The sequence below is a fragment of the Podarcis muralis genome, chromosome 1, assembly GCF_964188315.1.
Source record: "Podarcis muralis chromosome 1, rPodMur119.hap1.1, whole genome shotgun sequence".
Classification (NCBI taxonomy): domain Eukaryota; kingdom Metazoa; phylum Chordata; class Lepidosauria; order Squamata; family Lacertidae; genus Podarcis; species Podarcis muralis.
Window position 1 is genome coordinate 35073646 of NC_135655.1, and position 17349 is coordinate 35090994.

At 44.7% G+C, this 17349-nt stretch overlaps 1 protein-coding gene across 13 annotated transcripts in view; it reads right to left on the reverse strand.

Moving 5' to 3' along the window:
• The window catches only part of NPAS3 (neuronal PAS domain protein 3), a 625682-nt gene extending 614020 nt beyond the window's left edge, over positions 1 to 11662 (reverse strand). For 3 of the 13 annotated variants that reach the window (XM_028720991.2, XM_028720989.2, XM_028720985.2), the window contains exon 1: positions 10860 to 11662. In XM_028720991.2, the coding sequence (XP_028576824.1) occupies positions 10860 to 11017 (158 nt within the window). In that variant the 5' untranslated portion in view covers positions 11018 to 11662. Of the gene's footprint in view, positions 1 to 6703; positions 7943 to 10859 lie in introns of those variants that run through there. The other 10 variants (XM_077926093.1, XM_028721024.2, XM_028721006.2 and 7 more) reach the window with 6 other exon arrangements.
• Between the last annotated feature and the right edge of the window lie 5687 nt (positions 11663 to 17349).

The window sequence follows — 17349 nt, forward strand, 5'->3', positions numbered from 1 at the left end:
GTTGGAATGCATATATTGAAAACCTGTAAAATCCACATGGAATAAGAACACTTTTGCTGCCTACCTAAGTGTCATCAGGGACGGAACTAGTCTCACCTGGGGGGGGGGGAGAATTCCACAATCAGGGAGCTGCCCCCACACCCACCTTGCATATCTATGGTTGGTGAGACTTATAATGTGCAGTTTCCATTCAAACACACATTTTGGCGCCAAGCCCAGTGAGGCTGAAAGGGGAGCTGCTGAGTGTCCCAACCATGGTTGCAGGGGAAAAGAAAATGGCGCTTTGGACCAAGCCACGGCTGTGCTATTTAGCAAACGCCACTTCCCTAGAGTCCCAGGTAAGCCGAGATTATTTTCTGCCTTGTGCAGACAGAATTTGGTTGATCCAGACCACAAGTAGGCCTCTTCTGTCTAACACTGTAATGTGCCCTAAACAGGAATGTGAGAGTTCTGTTTTTAACGACTGTAACTTTGTGAATAATTTACTCCTGTATTTGTTTTAATCACTGATGTAACTGCATTGCTTATCTTTTGTTATACATTGCCCTGGACTCTGTTCAAGGGAGGATGAGTCATAAACAAAATGAATGATGATAATGATAATATTATGATAACAACAAAACAAGCTTAAATCATTCTTTCTATTAAAAAAAAAAGGTGGAGAATCCTGAAGTAGCTCTAAAGAACTCTGGGTGCCTCTGATCCTCGGTTAGATTAAGTAAAATAAGGAATTTATTCACTCAGTATCATAGAAGTTTTGCTCTATGCTAAAATGGAACAAATGTGAACTTTCATAAGAAGATTACATCTCTTCCTTTAAATGAACCAGCACTCCATCTTTTTTTAAAAGTTCCGTTACAAATTTGAGAGTTTAAATGCATATACAATGGCTGCAGCAAACAAGAATTTTGAAATCAACCTTGTGAAAGAAGTAAAATATAGGAAACTGAAGAACAAAAATGTGATATATGTAAACAGTTTATTCCTACCAAACGTGTGCACTCAATTAGTTCTGGCTTTTCTTTAATGACAACAGAGCTTAAATGTATAGTCCCAGCAAGAGGGCCTATATTTTTCATGTTTAAAAGAAGCCGCTATTCCCAGTATAGTGTATATTTCAGTGTAATACACAACCATATCATAAATTATTAATGAATACTTTCACTCAAAGTCCTGTTAAAATAAAGGGCACAGGAGAACTATTCATTCGAAAGCACTTTATATATTGTGAAACTACTGATCATACTGGTCACAAAACAATGTTGCAGTCACATCTGATACAGCAGCTTTCATATCCATACGGTGTTATCCTCCTGCAGATTTATATGGTATTACAACAAATTATGATTACCCCATCCAGGTCTCTAGGCGTCAATAGTTCAAGCATCTCATTCTAACTATAAGCAATCTATATCAAAGCAAAAGGTGTTACAAAATATCCTATTCTATACGGGATGAACAACATAGAAACATTTCATTTTAATTATCAGTTTTAAGCCCTTATAAAGTATCCAGCTGTATTTTGCAAATACTTAAGAAAAGTACTGATGAGCTCTACTGAATTTGTTGCTATTTAGTTCCAAGGGAATGGGTTATAAGACAGCAACTTGTGGTATAATATTCAGATTGATTGACCATAGGCGAAAGTCTCATGTGTTATCATACATGCAAAATATTCCACTAGAGTACTTCATGCTTATCCCCTCCTCCACACTTGAAATTAGATGGATATAATCAAAACAGCTCCTAACCAACACTAACATCAAAAAACTTTCCATTATGCAATGGACAATTTTCTTATATCAATGTTGGCTAAAAAGAAGTCTAAACGTTAACTAACAGGTGAAAAGTAATTTCTAATTATTGTGCATCTAGCAGTTCACAGTCTACTAATAAAATGGCTCCATCACATACAGAATTTTACCAAAATTACTGTGAAGGATATGAAATTCCAGGGCAAATTAAAATATTTCAGGATATAGACTTTCCTACATGCAAACCACCAGTTTTAAAAACTACATAGGGCATAATAGTTTTACAATAGTACTTTTCTAATAAAACATTGACAGTATTTTTATTTGCTTAACAAAATGTATATATAGCTCAATTGCAGCAAAACTTCTAAGCATTTTATAAAACAATAGGTTACACTTAAAGCAGATGGATGGAAGCAGTGGCAAAACGATATTCCAGCAATGCCTATGTTTGAAGTGGCTCTGCTTTATAATTTAATAAAGAAGCAGAACATCAAATTCTTAAAAGGTAAAAGTATTATTATAGCAACCTCGCAAGAAACTTCAAAGGAAGTTTAACTTGCTCACTATCTCACAACATGATGCCATGAAATAGCTTAGGATCTAGCATGCAACTTGCCCATAGGGAATTTTTATTCCCAGGATATATTCCAATATGTCCTGAAATTTCTGTATCAAGAGTTAAAAACAACAACCACATGCTATATAGCTGTAACTTTTTTTGTTATAGAACCTTGGGATATGAAAAATACAGACAAAAACCTGTATGATTAAATCTCATTAGCTGCTAAAATCACATACTATATGTTGATCAATGCTCATACAAATAGTATGTGAACCCAAGTATGAATGCAGTAAACAAAATATATAGGCAGCATGTTTCAAAATGTGCAACTGCTAATCCATAAATCAGGAATCAGAGATACTGTGGCAATGTGGGAGGTTCTATTTAATAAAGGTCATTATAACTCCTAGCTCTAGAGCTATACGATCTAATATCCTCTCTGGTACCTCTATGATATGCCCATGCATTACTGTTCTTGTTGACAGTCTGTTGCCTTGGAAATATTTCATTATTTCAGTTTTTCCATTTGTAGACCCTTGGCCTTGTGATATGAAGGCCACCCTATTTCATATTTTCGATTATCATTTAAGCAATCTTCTGGAGCTATTTATATAAAAGCAAGTGTTAGACAATGCATATCATCATTTATCACTGCTGTGTTTAAGCATATACTCTAGCAAGAAATATAAAAAAATGAAGGGAGCTTTTTTTTAGTCTTTACTTTACAGCATAACACAGTGATATGCTTTACAAATCACTGTTGGCATATCACATGCATTACAATTGTGTGAATTTAACATCCTTGGATATTTCCACAGGGCTGGATAATCCTAGGTTCTTTTGAACCATTTTCTGCCTATAAGACTGTAGAAGTAAATGCAACAAGTTCAATAACTTTTTCTCAAATAATGACCAAAAAATGTTGAAAATTATCCATAGTTACTAAATAACAAAGAATTTTAGTCTTTGTTTTTTTTAAAAAAAATATGTAGCTCAGCTCACCAATTATAATATCCTGATATTTGTGAATATTGGACTTTTGCATAATGAATTCATTTTTAATATCTTAGCAGCAGAGTCCTAACCACACTTATGAGTAAACCCTACTGAATGTGAAGGGACTTACTTCCAAGCAAGTGTGCATTAAACTGAGGCTTACCCTACAGTTCTTTACACAGTCCTTATTTCAGTGGCGTGAGTAGCCCAATTCTATTTGTGTAAGTTGCACTATCTCCAGTGGAGCTTCCAGTTAAGCGTGGATTGATAAAACTGCAGCATCGATGCATATAACAATGTGCAGGATGAGGTCGTACAGTTTCAGAGAAACTGGACTTTAGCTTCTGCATGCAAAACCCAAGTAAAGTATGGACTGTGTACTAAGAAAATACTATGCATTTGCTTAATTGAAAACAACTGCATTTTTAACTTATCTTACATTAAGAGCCAATAGCCTGACATATCATATCTTAAGCAGAGCCTCTCCCCCCACTGCAAAGAAACAACTCAGGTTCCCTTAAATCCTAAAATAGCTGGAACGCCGTACACAGTGACAACAAGTTAAGCCTCAAGGCATAAAACAATGTTGTGGACACTAGGCCAAGCTTTGGGTTACTGGCGTTTCATGCATGTAGGCTACTTCCCTTGCTGGAATTATTACTCCTCCCACTCCCTACAGGATATAACTACTCTGATCCAACCTTTAAGATGACAGCATCAGAGCTGAACAAGAATATGCTATTAAAGGGCATTAAATTAAATACAGTATATCCTCCTACAACTTCAATCAGAATTTCAGACCAAGTGTTATTTAGTACAGCTCTCAAGTGGAGCAGAATAACAAATCGCACACTTTGATTTACCTTCTCCGAATGCCAAATGGAGACAGGTGATAAAGAAAGCACTCATGCACAGGCTATGAAGTTTCCCCTAGAAATTAATTCTATCTTCAAGATTCCTATCTTGAAAAAAAATCCCAAAATGGCACACAAATATGCCTCTGCTGGAGAGATTACTGAAGCTGTCCCGGCAAATACACTTCTTACTAATATAGTACTAGGCTCATAAAGGGGGGGGGGGGAGAGAACAGGACTCTCTGGTGAGGGGGGTGCTTGAAAGGATGACAGCATATATTGGTATTTATGTGTTGGCTTTCCCTCCTCTCAAATGTACAACTCTACGTGCAGGAAACCAGCATGCTGCTAAAGACATTATTAGTAATACACAAATGCTTTTACAGTCACTGGAGGGAAAACACCGAATTTTCATAGCTAAAGAGAAGTAAAGGGACGTTAAACCTCTGATTTCCATAAATTTCAACAAGATGATGTATTTCCATCATGAGCATATCCAAATATAGCTTGAGGTACAAGATGCAACAGCTTATACTATAAACAAAGCACTAAGTACAGAATGAACAAAAGCAGAATGTTTGTATTTAAACCTATTTAGAAAATAATATGAAATCGGCTCAATTCCAAGCACTAGCTCAGCTGATACAGATGGCACCCTCAAATACCCATTTTAATCCAAGGAGCGGACATATTTACATTTATACTCTCCTGATCAGTACACATTTTTAAAGCCAAATGGTACATTGTATCAGCATAAAGCAACAACTACAATCCTTCACATTCACCTGATCAATCATTATGCATCCCATGATATCTATAGACATTTTTAAAAGCAACTCAGGGGGGCGGTTTTCATTTTATATCTCAAATGGGAACCTTCCTCAGCAAGCAGAACTGGAAAATCAAAGGGAGCAAAAGAGGAAACCATTATGTACTATGGTCTCCATTTGGTCATATAGGATTGAAACGATGCTCTGCAGATTTTTCAAAGCATTGTTCAGTAACATCAGGTGAACTTGTAAACTTTGCAATATGTTGCTTAGTGGAGGAGGTACCGTGGAAGCTGTCCTTCCTTGCAGTGGTGGGTGCTATCATTCCACAACTATTCTGCTCTGAGTAACCAAGCCTCTCAGTACCCATGGCAACCTCTATACCATTCCCAATTGTCCTCTCTGGATTCCCTGCATCAGCACCCCTCCACCCTCCCTTGTGCAGGAATTGTTCTGCATAAAGAGAAGTGATGAGTCTCAACCCTGGCTGGAATTCACACCTTATGCTCCAGAAGCCCTGTCCCTGTTTCTAGGAAGGCTGATTGTTCTTACCCAAAACGTGCTCTGCACATGCTCAGAAACAACAGACTCAAGGCTAAAACTTTATGAGCTCGGACAGAACCTATCAACATGCTCTTGCGGAAAGGTCATGGATGGCTTGCCCTGAAAGCTCACCTGCTTTCAAAGGTCTTTCATACCTCAATTAGCCCACTCATTCCTTGTTTCCGGTGGCTCAGCCACACGTACCCGTTACTTTCCAAACGGGGCTGCCCCATGTGCCCATTAATTTTCACTGGGCCGGGAATTCCCTTGTCCATCGAGAGGGAGCCCTTCTCTAAAGACACACTTTACTTGGAGACTCGGATGACAGCTGCGCAGACATGTCACCGACAATACGCGGAGCCGACCAGCAACGGCAGTAAAAGTATATGGGAAGAAGCGGGAAGGGGGGAAGAGAGCGCGCGACGCAAACAGGCGTGTGGAGACTTGCAAAGGCGAGCCCACTTCTAGCCTCGGCCGCCACAGCAAACTCTGCCAGAGCATCTCCCCTGACCGCGCATTAGAGCAAACAACTTCGACAGACTAAACGCCAACCTCGGGATTGGTTCCCCGCCCCCCACAAAAAAAAACCCCGCGGGAGAAGAGAGAAGGGCTAAGCGGAATTGTCGCCAGGCGCCTCCGACTAAAGTTGCCCCAGCAGTTGCGAAGAAGAGCCCGGCCAGTTCCGTTTCGGCCTAGCCGCACCAGCCCAGCCGGCCCTTCGACGAGGCAACGCTGGGCCTGGCGAAAGCTCCCCGCCTCTCCCCCTTCCGCCCCGCCGCCGCCTCCTCCTCGCCGAGACCATCCAGCCGAAAAGTTGCCTCCCGGGAATTCCGCCTCACTCCCCCTTCCTTCCTTCCCTCCCTCCCGCCAAACACCGACTCCTGCAATGTGCGGGGAGGCGCAGGATCGCTGCTGCCGCCGCTGCCAGACTAGCCAAGTGTGCTGCTGTGTCTGTGTGAGCAGCAGCAGCAGACAAATATGCATGCACCAAGAGGAACTCCCGAGCAGCGCGAGCGGGGCTTTGCAGGCTGAGGAGAGTCGCCGCCGCCGCCTGCCTGCCTCTCCTCTCTTCCTCCTCCTCCACCGCCAACCCCCTCCCTCCGCTTCTCCTTTTCCCGGGCATGGAAGCCGACCAAACCAGACCCGAGGCTGCAAGCGGCGGCGGCGCCCCAGACGCAGGCAGGCGCTGCCGCCTCAGGTTCAATACAGAGAAAGTGTTACCGTTCTCGCCTGGAAGGATCCTGCTGAAAGCTTGGCTTGGTGGGCGCCATCTTCCTGGGCTTTTTTTTTCCTTTCCTTTCCCCCTCTCTCCCCTTTCCTCTCTCTCCCTTACTTTTCCCCCTCCTGGTGTGTGGTGTTGTGTCTAGCAGGAGCGGCGGCGGCGGCGGCAATGGCCCTGCTCAGGCAGGCAGGCTGAGGAAAAGTACGGAGGCCAATGCATTGCGGGCTCCCGCTCCCCGGCGCAGCGGTCCTGGCGCAGGTTGTTGCTTCGCTGCTCGGCTCGCTCGCTAGCGCCGCTGGGGCCCGGGCCGCCGCCGTCCAGAAGCCGATGAGCCTCCGAGAGAGCCCAGGCTCCGCCGCCTCCGAAGGCATGTCAGGCGCGGCGACGAGCGGCCGGCCGCGGCGGGCGGAGAAAGGCGCGCAGCCCCGGCGGGCACCCCGGCCGCTGGCATCGCCCGGCAGGTGTGGGAGAGAGAGAGAGAGCCCGCGGGACCGGCTCAAGCGCGGGGCCAGGCCATGGCCAGAGGAGGGGGGCGGGAAAGTGAGAAGTCAGGGCTCCCCGCGCTTGGCCGCTGTGAAAGTATTTCTGGGCATTTTCCAGCTGCTGCTTCGCCGGCTCCGACCGCTCTGACTCCTTGCGTGCAAAGGGACGCGAGAGCCTCCGCTGCCGGCGCAACAACGCCACTCAGTTGCAGTTTCGCAGACTTTCCTTCTCTGGAGCAGCGCAGGCGGCGGCGGCGGCGGCAGCAGGAGAGGGAGACAGAGAGGGAGGCTGGAGAGCCGCAGACAGGCACTCGCTTGGCGGCTGGGGACGGATTCTGGCAACAGGCTGCGCGCATTCGCGGAATGGCAGGGTCAAAAGAAGGGATAGGAAGAGTGTACTTTGCATGGTACATAGTGCACACGTTATATCTGTGTGTGTGCAGTACTTACATGCATATGTATGCATATGCACATGCAGAGGGGGTGTTATTAGTGTGCACAGATCTGGGTGCCTATGCGCCTATTAGCATATCTGCGTGTCTTTATGTACACAGCATGTGCGTGTGTGTGTGTGCACGGAGGATGGAATGACATCTTTCAGCTACGCAGGCTGGCTGCACATGCGTCTGACTCTTGTCCTCCGTCCAACTACCGTAATACTACGGAGCGGACGCGAGACTGAGCGGAAATGGGTGCAAAAGCAATCCATCGCGAGGTACAGTTTACCGTATTTCTCATGGCACAGCAATCGCCCGCCCTCCTAGGGAAAGTTCACACTTGGTGCTTCATAGGGACTGCTACTGTGTCAGTTTATAAACTTGAAAAGGAAATGTGTGAAATAAAGGGTGGGAGTGAGCACAGCTGAGGAAATGGTGTGGTTATTTTAATTTTTTTTTAAGTTAAGAGCCCGAGGGAGGGGGCACTTGTCGAATGTATTTTCCGAATGTCAGCTGAAAAGCAGTTCCATGTCAGTAATGTGTTAAGCCCCCTGCTTTTGTTCCTGGAGTAACAAAAAGTTAAGTTTTCAAGCAAAAGCAGGGCAATCAGACCATTTAAAATCTAAGGTGTTCCAGCTGGATTTTGAAGGCAATTAAAAGGAATGCAACTAATCCACACATGCGTAGGTAAGAGGATGGCTGCATAAGGAGTTTGCAAAGTGCTGGAAAGTTTGGCTGCAGGGCGCAGTCAGTGACCCCAAAAATATGATCTCTGCCACAGGAGGCAGCGAGTTTGACCTGCCTGACGTCCCTCAGGACTCCGAGAAGCAGATACAACCGGCCTGAGTAGCTTGCATCCTGGAACTCTACAAACTGCTGTCTCTCTCCCCAAAACACTATTCATTCATATTCTTCTGATTCAAACCCATCAGAAGGAGTCCTTCTTTTGCATTACAGCACACAAAAATCATTAGAGATAAACAGTTGTAAGGAAGTACATCTGCGTAGAAAGGGACCTGCTAATTATTTTGTCACAGAATATAAATGCTGTTCCTATAAACTCAGGTTTGGGGGATTCTGATCTTACAGGATTCCATGGAGGCATTCTGAACACCCTTTAACTTCCCCTATCCTACTAAAAAGCAATAAAGTTAACAGGTGTCATTTGGGTTTTGTAATGAGTGTGGAAAAAGTAGCAATACCCTCCTGCCTTATTGGAACAATTTCACAGAATCACATGGAAGAGTATTTTTAATAGCTCAAATGAAAGAATACAACTTGCTTTCCATCTGCATGTGCAGAGTTAATATTCTGAACTTTTTAAGGGTTTTATTTTACTGTGAATTTTGAAAGGGAAATATCTTGGAATATAAATTTGAATTGCAAAAGAACGAACGTATACTAACTAAATTGAGCTCTTGGAAGTAGGTCCCACAGAGTATAATAGGACTTAATTCCCATGAAAGTGTGCATAGGACTGCAGCCTTACAGTACGGTCCTCATCATGTCTACTCAGAAGTAAATCTTTATAAATTCAATGAGGCTTACTCCCAGGTAAATAGGCATTAGGTGGATAAATAGCTACAGGTTAGAGGTGACTATATCCCTTTAACTCCTTACAGCTTAGGCAATTTTACATTTTAATACTATAAACTGAGATGGTGCATATATTCTTTCCAATGCATAATAATTTCTGAGGAAGTATCTTGCACTTGTGTAAAAATTAATCTGCTATTTCTGACCCTTGACTTCCCCCTTCAGAGGCAAAGCTATTTTGATTCTTACACTGTGCTTCCTATTTAAAGAGGTTTCCTCTGTAATTTTAAGAATTCTCCAAGTGACAAAAAATATTGTAATTCGGAAACCAAGGAGGTCTAGAGCTACACCAACTTTTATCTATCTTTTATATCTGTCACGCAGCACTTACTTTATATAAAGAATTCCTGCGTTTGCTTTAAGCAAAACAACACTGATTTTGAATTTCAAATATTCACAGGCTTTGAGCATGCTTTAGCGTCTAGAGATGACTTCAAGAATCTCAAGAGTTTATCCTAAATGTGCAGAAGTATCAGCAGCACGCCAGTTTACTAAAAGCAAACTGTGTTTCCCAAACTTGGCCCTAACAGCTGTCTGTCTCAATAATGATGGACAGAGTGGGGTCATAGTCTAAAACCTTAATGGTTGAAATATAAACATTGGTGGTTCTAAAGAGTTCCCAAACCAGTGAACTTCAAAATTTAAGTTTAAAGTATGAGTTGTTTATGTTTGCACACATCTTTGAGCTTCTCATCTAATATTTCATTTATCATGACACTAACAGTCGGAGCAACTTAGAAGGCACCAAAAAGAATAAAAGAATGTTGCATGGTGCAGTCTAAAATTAGTCTCTTGCTCCCTTTTTATCATTGCATCTTTGCTGTGATCTTCTAGTGACAAAGAAAAGCAAACAAAAGCATTATTGTTTATTAGGAAAAAAGGACTGGAATGCCATTTAATTATAGGTCCTGTTAACATTACCACCTGTCTGTGAATGGTTGAGGGAGAGTGAAAAGGTGAGCAAGGTCCTTAAACTTCACTATGACTTATTGCCTAAGCCAACTTGGTTATGTTTCCTTCCTAAAGGAGCTGTCTGTGAACCTCGGAAATTTGCATTAGAATGCATTTCAGTTGAATACTCCACAGTGCTGAGCCCGCTTAGGGTTTCCTGATAGATTTTCCCCTAGTAACAGGTGACATGCTAATACTGTTGTAATAAAAGTGTGGAATTGCAAAGGGTGAAACGCCAAGTGAAAACTCTATCTTGTTCAATTGAAAACAAATTATCAATCACCGTAGGGTGATCAATTATACCTCTTGGCTGCCATGCTGTGGGGTTTGCAAAAGGCATTGACATTGAGAAATCCCTACTTGAGGAAGGAGGCTAAGCAAGACAGGATCCCAAACTTTGCAGGAGGAGTGGGAGGAAGATCCTCAGCCCTTGATCTGCCATGAATCTCACTTTCCCCTTTTTTTGTTATTGTTGCTTTCGAAGCTCCAGGAACATTTCTGGGCACCGCTTTTAAAAGATCCTTTTTTGTTTTAAGTGTCTGGGTCCCCCCCTCAAAAAAAAAAAAAGCAAGCAAGACGTGATTTCTTAAAATTTAAAAACAAACGAGCACAGAAAGACACACAAGACACGCACAAAAACAAGTGAGGAAGCCTAATCCACACGCACACTTTGGGGGTTGTGTACTTACCGTTGTTGGTAGGAAGTGATGCCCTGGACGTTTTGCGGGTTCCCGTTGGCTGCGGAACTGGCTCTCCCCATGCCCGGACCGGCCGGCACTCCTCCCGCCGCCCCGCCGGCCGCAGCTGCAGTCACCTGCACGCTGAAATCCGGGAAGATCCGGATCATCCCCGCGGCTCAGCACCCAGCGAGTGTCGGCGAAGAGGTACAGCAGCTCCTCTCCCTCCGGCGGCTGCAGCAGCAGAGCCAGGCACACTGCAATCCCATTAGTGAGCGGCGGCCACTGGGAGGGAGGCACGGCGCTTTGATCTGAGCGGCTGGGCTGAGATTGAGTTGAGGCGGGCGGGGTGGGGGGCTGGGAGTGAAAAGCGGGGTGGGGGGGAGAGAAGGAGAGGGAAGGTATTTTCACCAATCTGCAAACATGCAACGTGTCAGGATTCGGCGGGAAGGGAAGGCTGCAAAAATTTAAAAATGGGGGGGGGGGGGGAATCAAGAAGGGAAATCTCTACAGTCCAGGAACGAGGAATCCGAGCGGAGAAGGGACAGCGCAGAGAGAGAGGAGGGGGCGCGCGATTACTTTCGCGTGGCCGTGAAAATGATGGGCAGCAAATATTGCCTCCCGCTCCCCTCCTCCTCTCTTCCTCCTCCGCCCCCCAAACGCAAAAGTCTTGGAGGGTTTCCTCTGTTGCTCAAGAAAGACGCTGACCGCAGAGCGATGGGCCAGAACCAAGAGGGCTGGGGCGGGGGAGAGAAAGAAGTGGCGGCGAGGAGAATAGCCCCCTCTCCAAAAAAAAGAAAAGAAAAGCGAGTGGAGGAGGAAGCAGCCTGCCGTTAGCTCAAGTTCTTGGGAACTAGCGTTGCTTTCCCCCTCCCTCCCTCTCTCCTCTTCTTCTTCTCCTCCTCTCCCCCCCCCCCCCCGGCCGCCTTCTGTCTTTGCTCTCTATGAAGGGCTGATTTGCACCCAGGAGAAAACGCGCGGCTTTTGTGCAACGGCAGAGTTGCTTCTCTATTATAGGGAAGTGACTCTCCTGCCCTCCTAGTGTGCGCCACTGTTATTGCTACTCAAACTTGGGAAGGTGGGGTGGGGGTGCGCGCCCGCGCGCGCGCGCCTGCCTGCCTCTTGCCTAGCTGCCTGCTGGACGCACCGGTCCGCGTTGTCGCTTCTGCCAACATATCAATTATACCGCGCGGCGCGGCGCAAAGAAAGGCCTGGCCAAACGCAAGGAGCGCGGTGACGAGCGAGGCAGCTCGCTGCTTGGGCTGCCTGCAGCCGTGACGGAGCCCGCCGCCGTCCCCTTAACCCGGGCCGATCCACACCAGCCACTCGACACGGGCACTTCTCTGCATGCCGGGCAGCCTCAGTGACTCACGTAGGCATCCTACACCGGGACAAAGAAAAGTTCCGCGTTTTTGGACACCGCCAAGGAGTTTGGGGCTTTGGCGAAGGAGTGCGAGTGCAAAGTCAAATTCCTCTTCCCGCCCCCTGAAAGCTTGTTCTGGTTTGCCGCTTTGCAGACAAAAAACTCGCACCACAAATCGCAGCGGGCAGCGGGGGGGGGGGGGGGACTGATTGAATGGCGGGTTGCCCGGCCGGCGCCGCGCGCGGAGCTTTCGCAAAGGCGCTTTAGGGGGCAGCACCTCTGGAATGCGCCGCGCTCGCAGCCCCACGCTTCGTGCCTTTCCCACTCTGCCCTTCGCGGGGAGCCGAGGGATGTCAAAGGGAGAAAGGTCTTCCTCGCCAAGCTGCGGAGAGACTCCCCTGGCGTTGACCAGAAGCACTGCAGTCCCGGGTCTTTCTCCGTTTTCTTCCTTCCTTCTCCGCGCTTGCACTTTGCTTAGCCCATTCAGCCCATCCGTGCAATTGTGCCAAGGCATTTGCCTGGAGAAGGATGACTATTCACACGTACGGTCATTTGGGGAAGTCTTGTTTCACCCAAGCAAGCGGGATTTGATTTATTTTTATTGTCTGCATGCACAATCTGTGGCTCCTGGCCGGTCAGTCTGTGCATATCGCTGGAGTAGAGTTGTTTTGGTGTACTCGCCCACGCAACGCTTGTGGTAGTTAATTTTCTCTCTAATTGCCAAATGTGTGCCTGCTGTTTCCAGGAGAGGAGATCACAACTTGTGTGCTTCCCGCCTACCCAGTCCTCCTGCTGTGAGCCTAAGCCATGGTTTGGTTTAGCATGTGGTCTGGATTTTGGCACGTGGTTTAGATAAACCATATTTACATCCAAGAACAAACTTTGAGTTGGTGGTTTTTCAAGGAGCCCAAGCTTGAACAAAACAATGAGCCAAAGTATGGTTAATGATAGAAAATATAGACATTGTTTATATTTATTTATTTATTTTAAGGAAAGCTGAACAAGTCACTTCAGAGTCTTGAATGAGAATGGGGCAATGGAAGTGTTTGATTTTGCAGACACATGCCTATCCAATGTGGCAACTCCCATTTACAGTAACATTACCATTGCAGATGGGAGTTTTTGGCCAAGCAGTCAGGTAACCTGGATGCTTGTAAATTTTACTGCAATTTGCCATAAGACTTCTCTCAAAAACATTTTTTTGTATTTCATGCTTTTTGTATTTCATGTATTTTAAAGTAATAAGAACAAACATTCAGCAAGACACAATTCTCCTAGGACTGCACCACCTCAGATCTTCATGGGAGGGGAAGCTCTATGTTTGCATATTCCCCACATTTCAGTTGTGGGAAATCTGAGAGTCATGAGAATCTGAGTTGGTACCTTCAAGTGATGCATTTGTCTTTCAGCCTATGCACATTTCTTCTCTTGCATTGCTCTCCTTCCTAATTTTCACCAGAACTCATGTGCAATGGTCTGTATGCAAAGACCCATTTTGGTTTAAATAATGAACTTCTATTGACAACAACAACAACAACAACAACAATAATAATAATAATAATAATAATAATAAATTAATAAATTTAATTCTCTCCAACTGCTAGGCAAAGCTACCTAATTTGGCTGTTGTTTCCCTAGTGCTCCACCTAAAATGAATCTGTGCCTTTGTTTATACAAGGACTACTTCAAGTATCTTGTTTCCTGTTGCCCATCTATAAAAAAAACCCTGTATGTTTTGCCTCAGGATAGAGGACAGACTTTGGTAACAGCTGGCTTTTGTGCTTGCAAACCTCAGTGTAACTTGATACCCAAACAGCACCTAATACAGCTTCATTTGAATGTCTGCTGCCTCATCCCTCATTCCAGCCTAACACACTTACAAGATGTAGACTTTGGCTGTGTATACATCACCATTTACTCTGGCTCCTGTGGGCTCCCACTGCTGGTGTCTGAAGCCAGGTTCACATGATGTTAACCACAGTGCAGTCGTTTCTTAAGAAACGCTGCTGTTTGATGCACTTTCCCTCAAACCAGCCTCCATCCAATTTAAAAACATAAGCCACATTCACTTCACAGTTAAACTGAGACAGCTGTTGCACACGCACAGATGACAGCTTTGTGGATAGGAGTCCAGAAGCTGCAGATCCAGAGAAACCAAATAAGCAATGCACAGGTGCAAACATCCCCCCCACTCTCTGGTGTTTACAGCAATATAAAAATGCAGCATAAAATGCCAGGGTGGAGTGGAGACAACCTCACTGCGCTTTCAGCCACTAATGTGTTCATAGCCAGAGATGGCTTCATCACCTCACCCCTGTCCCTACAGCCCCACATTTGCTCAGTTTACCATCTAGACCATAGGCGCCGACTCCATGGGGCTTGAGGGGGCCCGAGCCCCCTCAAAAATTCGTTTGGGGGGGCTCCGCCCCCCCAATAATCTCCGACGCCCCTCCAGCAGAGCGCCATCGCCGCCCCTCCCCCAGCCCAAAATGCACAGGGAGGGGCGGGCTGCATGCCTCCTGCCCTCCCTCCCGAGCAAAAGCTCCACCCAATTTCCTTTGGAGCTGATTAATAGGCGCAGCACGCTCTCCCCTATTCGCTCACGAGGAGGCAGCGCCACTTTATTTGCATATTCATGAGCTTATTTATTATTCATGAGCTTTCCCGGCCCCCCCCCAATATTTTTTATAAGTCCGCGTCCCTGATCTAGACTGAAGAAGAGTTATGGTGAACTCGAAAGCTTGCCTAGGATGCTGTGACATTTTGATTGTCAAATGAAGGTATTGCCCTGGAGTGGATTTTTGAATTGTGCCTGTGAGCCATCTGAGGCCCTTCGTCATGTGCCCCCTTCGTGGCAGGTTCAGAGGGTGGCAACATGAGAACGGGTCTTTTCTGCAGTGGCTCCCCATTTATGGAATGCTTTCCCCAGGGAGTCTTGCCTGGCACCTTCATTACATATCTTTAGGCACCATCCAAAAACATTTCCCTTCTCCTAGGTCTTTGGCTAAGTAAACAATCTATGTCCTGTTAAACCGGAGGGGGCATTGTGTTTGTTTGTATTATGTATTTTTGTGTGTTTTTATATTGTAAACTGCCCTGTGATCCTTGGATAAAGGGCGGTATGGAAATTTAATTTAGATTCATAAGGATATTTTCTTACTGTGCTAGGGTGACTTACAATGAATAGGACAGGCAGGAAAGGATGTTGTTGTTGTTGTTGTTATATATTTATTTATTCCCCACCTTTTCCCCTGTTGGAGCTCAAGGCAACTTACAGATAAAATCAAGAACTGCTAAAACATAGAAAACTTAATCATTGAAATATAGTTAAATATTGATTTAAAACGATATGCATATATAAAATCAGTTTTAAACATACCAGTAATCCCAATGAAAGCAGCACAGCACCAGTCCTTTGATTAAAGGCAGTCAATTCCCCAAAGCCTGATGGAACAAGAAAGCCTTGTGGAAGGACCGCAAAGAGGGAGCCAGTCTAGCTTCTCTAGGGAAGGAGTTCCAATGTCTGGGAGCAGCCACCGAGAAGGCCTTCTCCCGTCTCCCCACCAAACATGTGTGTGAGGGTGGTGGGACCTAGAGAAGCGCCTCCCCCAAAGATCTCAAAACCCAGGCAGGTTCATATGAGGGAACACGACTAAGCAGATAGCTGAGACTTAAGGGTTTTATAGGTGATAACTAGCACTTTGAATTGTGCCTGGAAACAAACTGATATCCAGTCGAGCTGTTCTGGCATGGGAATTGTATGTTCTCCATAGGATAGAATAGGATGTAATGATAGAATGGAGTTTTTTTAAGGGAGCTATCCAAACCCAAGTTTGTTGGGCTGAGCAGAGTTTGTAGTAGTCAGATCTCAGGTTGAACCTGGCCTTGGCCAGAACTATGCTGGGTGAAGTCTCTCATTCCAGCTCAGCTCAAGGGTGTAGCTAGGATTTTGTTGGGGGGGGGCAGAACTGACCTGATTGGTCAGTTAGTTAAGTATTTCTATTGTTTTACTTGATTGGGGGAGCAGCTGCCCCCTGCCCCCGACTATGCCCATGGCTCAGTTGGAGATATGCTGGCTGAAATTCTCCATCCCAGCGCAGCCAGGGTTCAACCATGGCCAGGTTAAGTCCCCAAAAGTGGCATTCCATTGGGACACAATATAATTTGAAGACTGGGAAAGATTGTGGAGGAAAGGGGTCAAGTTCACTGCATGCAGGGTGTTAAAGGAAAATATTATGAAAATGATGTATAGATGGTACTTAACCCCTGTAAAATTAGCAAAGATTTATCATAACAGTGATAATCTATGCTGGAAATGTAAAGAAAAGAAGGGTACCTTTTATAATATGTGGTGGACCTGCCCCAAAGTGAAAGACTTCTGGGAGAAGATTTATAATGAATTGGAAAAAATGTTGAAATATACATTTATTAAGAAACCAGAGGCCTTTCGTCTTGGAATAACAGGTTTAGAATTGCCCAAGAAAGATGTTAAACCATTTTTGTATGCCACAACCGCAGCAAGAATTTTGTTAGCTAAGAATTGGAAAACGCAAAAAGTACCTACAGTGGAGGAATGGCAGATGAAGATGATGGATTTTTCGGAGCTAGCTGACCTGACTGGAAGAGTCCGTGACCAGAAGGAGGAGGAGTACCAGGAGGAATGGATGAAATTTAAAGACTATTTAGCTAAATATGTTAAGATAATTTAATTGGAAAAACTTGCAAATATCAGATAGGCTTAGGATTTAAATATGTAATGTTAGAGATTAATATGTTTAAAGTTTAAACAGAAAGAAAGATGTTAAGTGATTAAGTTAATTTTATGAGAAAATGGGTTTTGGAAAACTGTTATAATGATATACACTGAAATTCAACTAGGGGGACTCAAGAAAGTCACTTAACAATGTTACTAAGATTGGTTTAAATACAGTTGAGATTTATGTTTGCTTGTTTGCTTTAAATTTTTTGGAAAATTAATTTTAAAAATGGAAAAAAAGTGGCATTCCATTGGAGGTGCATGATGGAGGAGCAGAAGACGTACCCTATTCCAAACTCTGTTGAGCTGAGTGATGTGGCTTAGCAACCTAGCAACAGCTAACCCTGCAAGAAGGGTGGTTTAAGTCAAAGTCAATTCTAAAG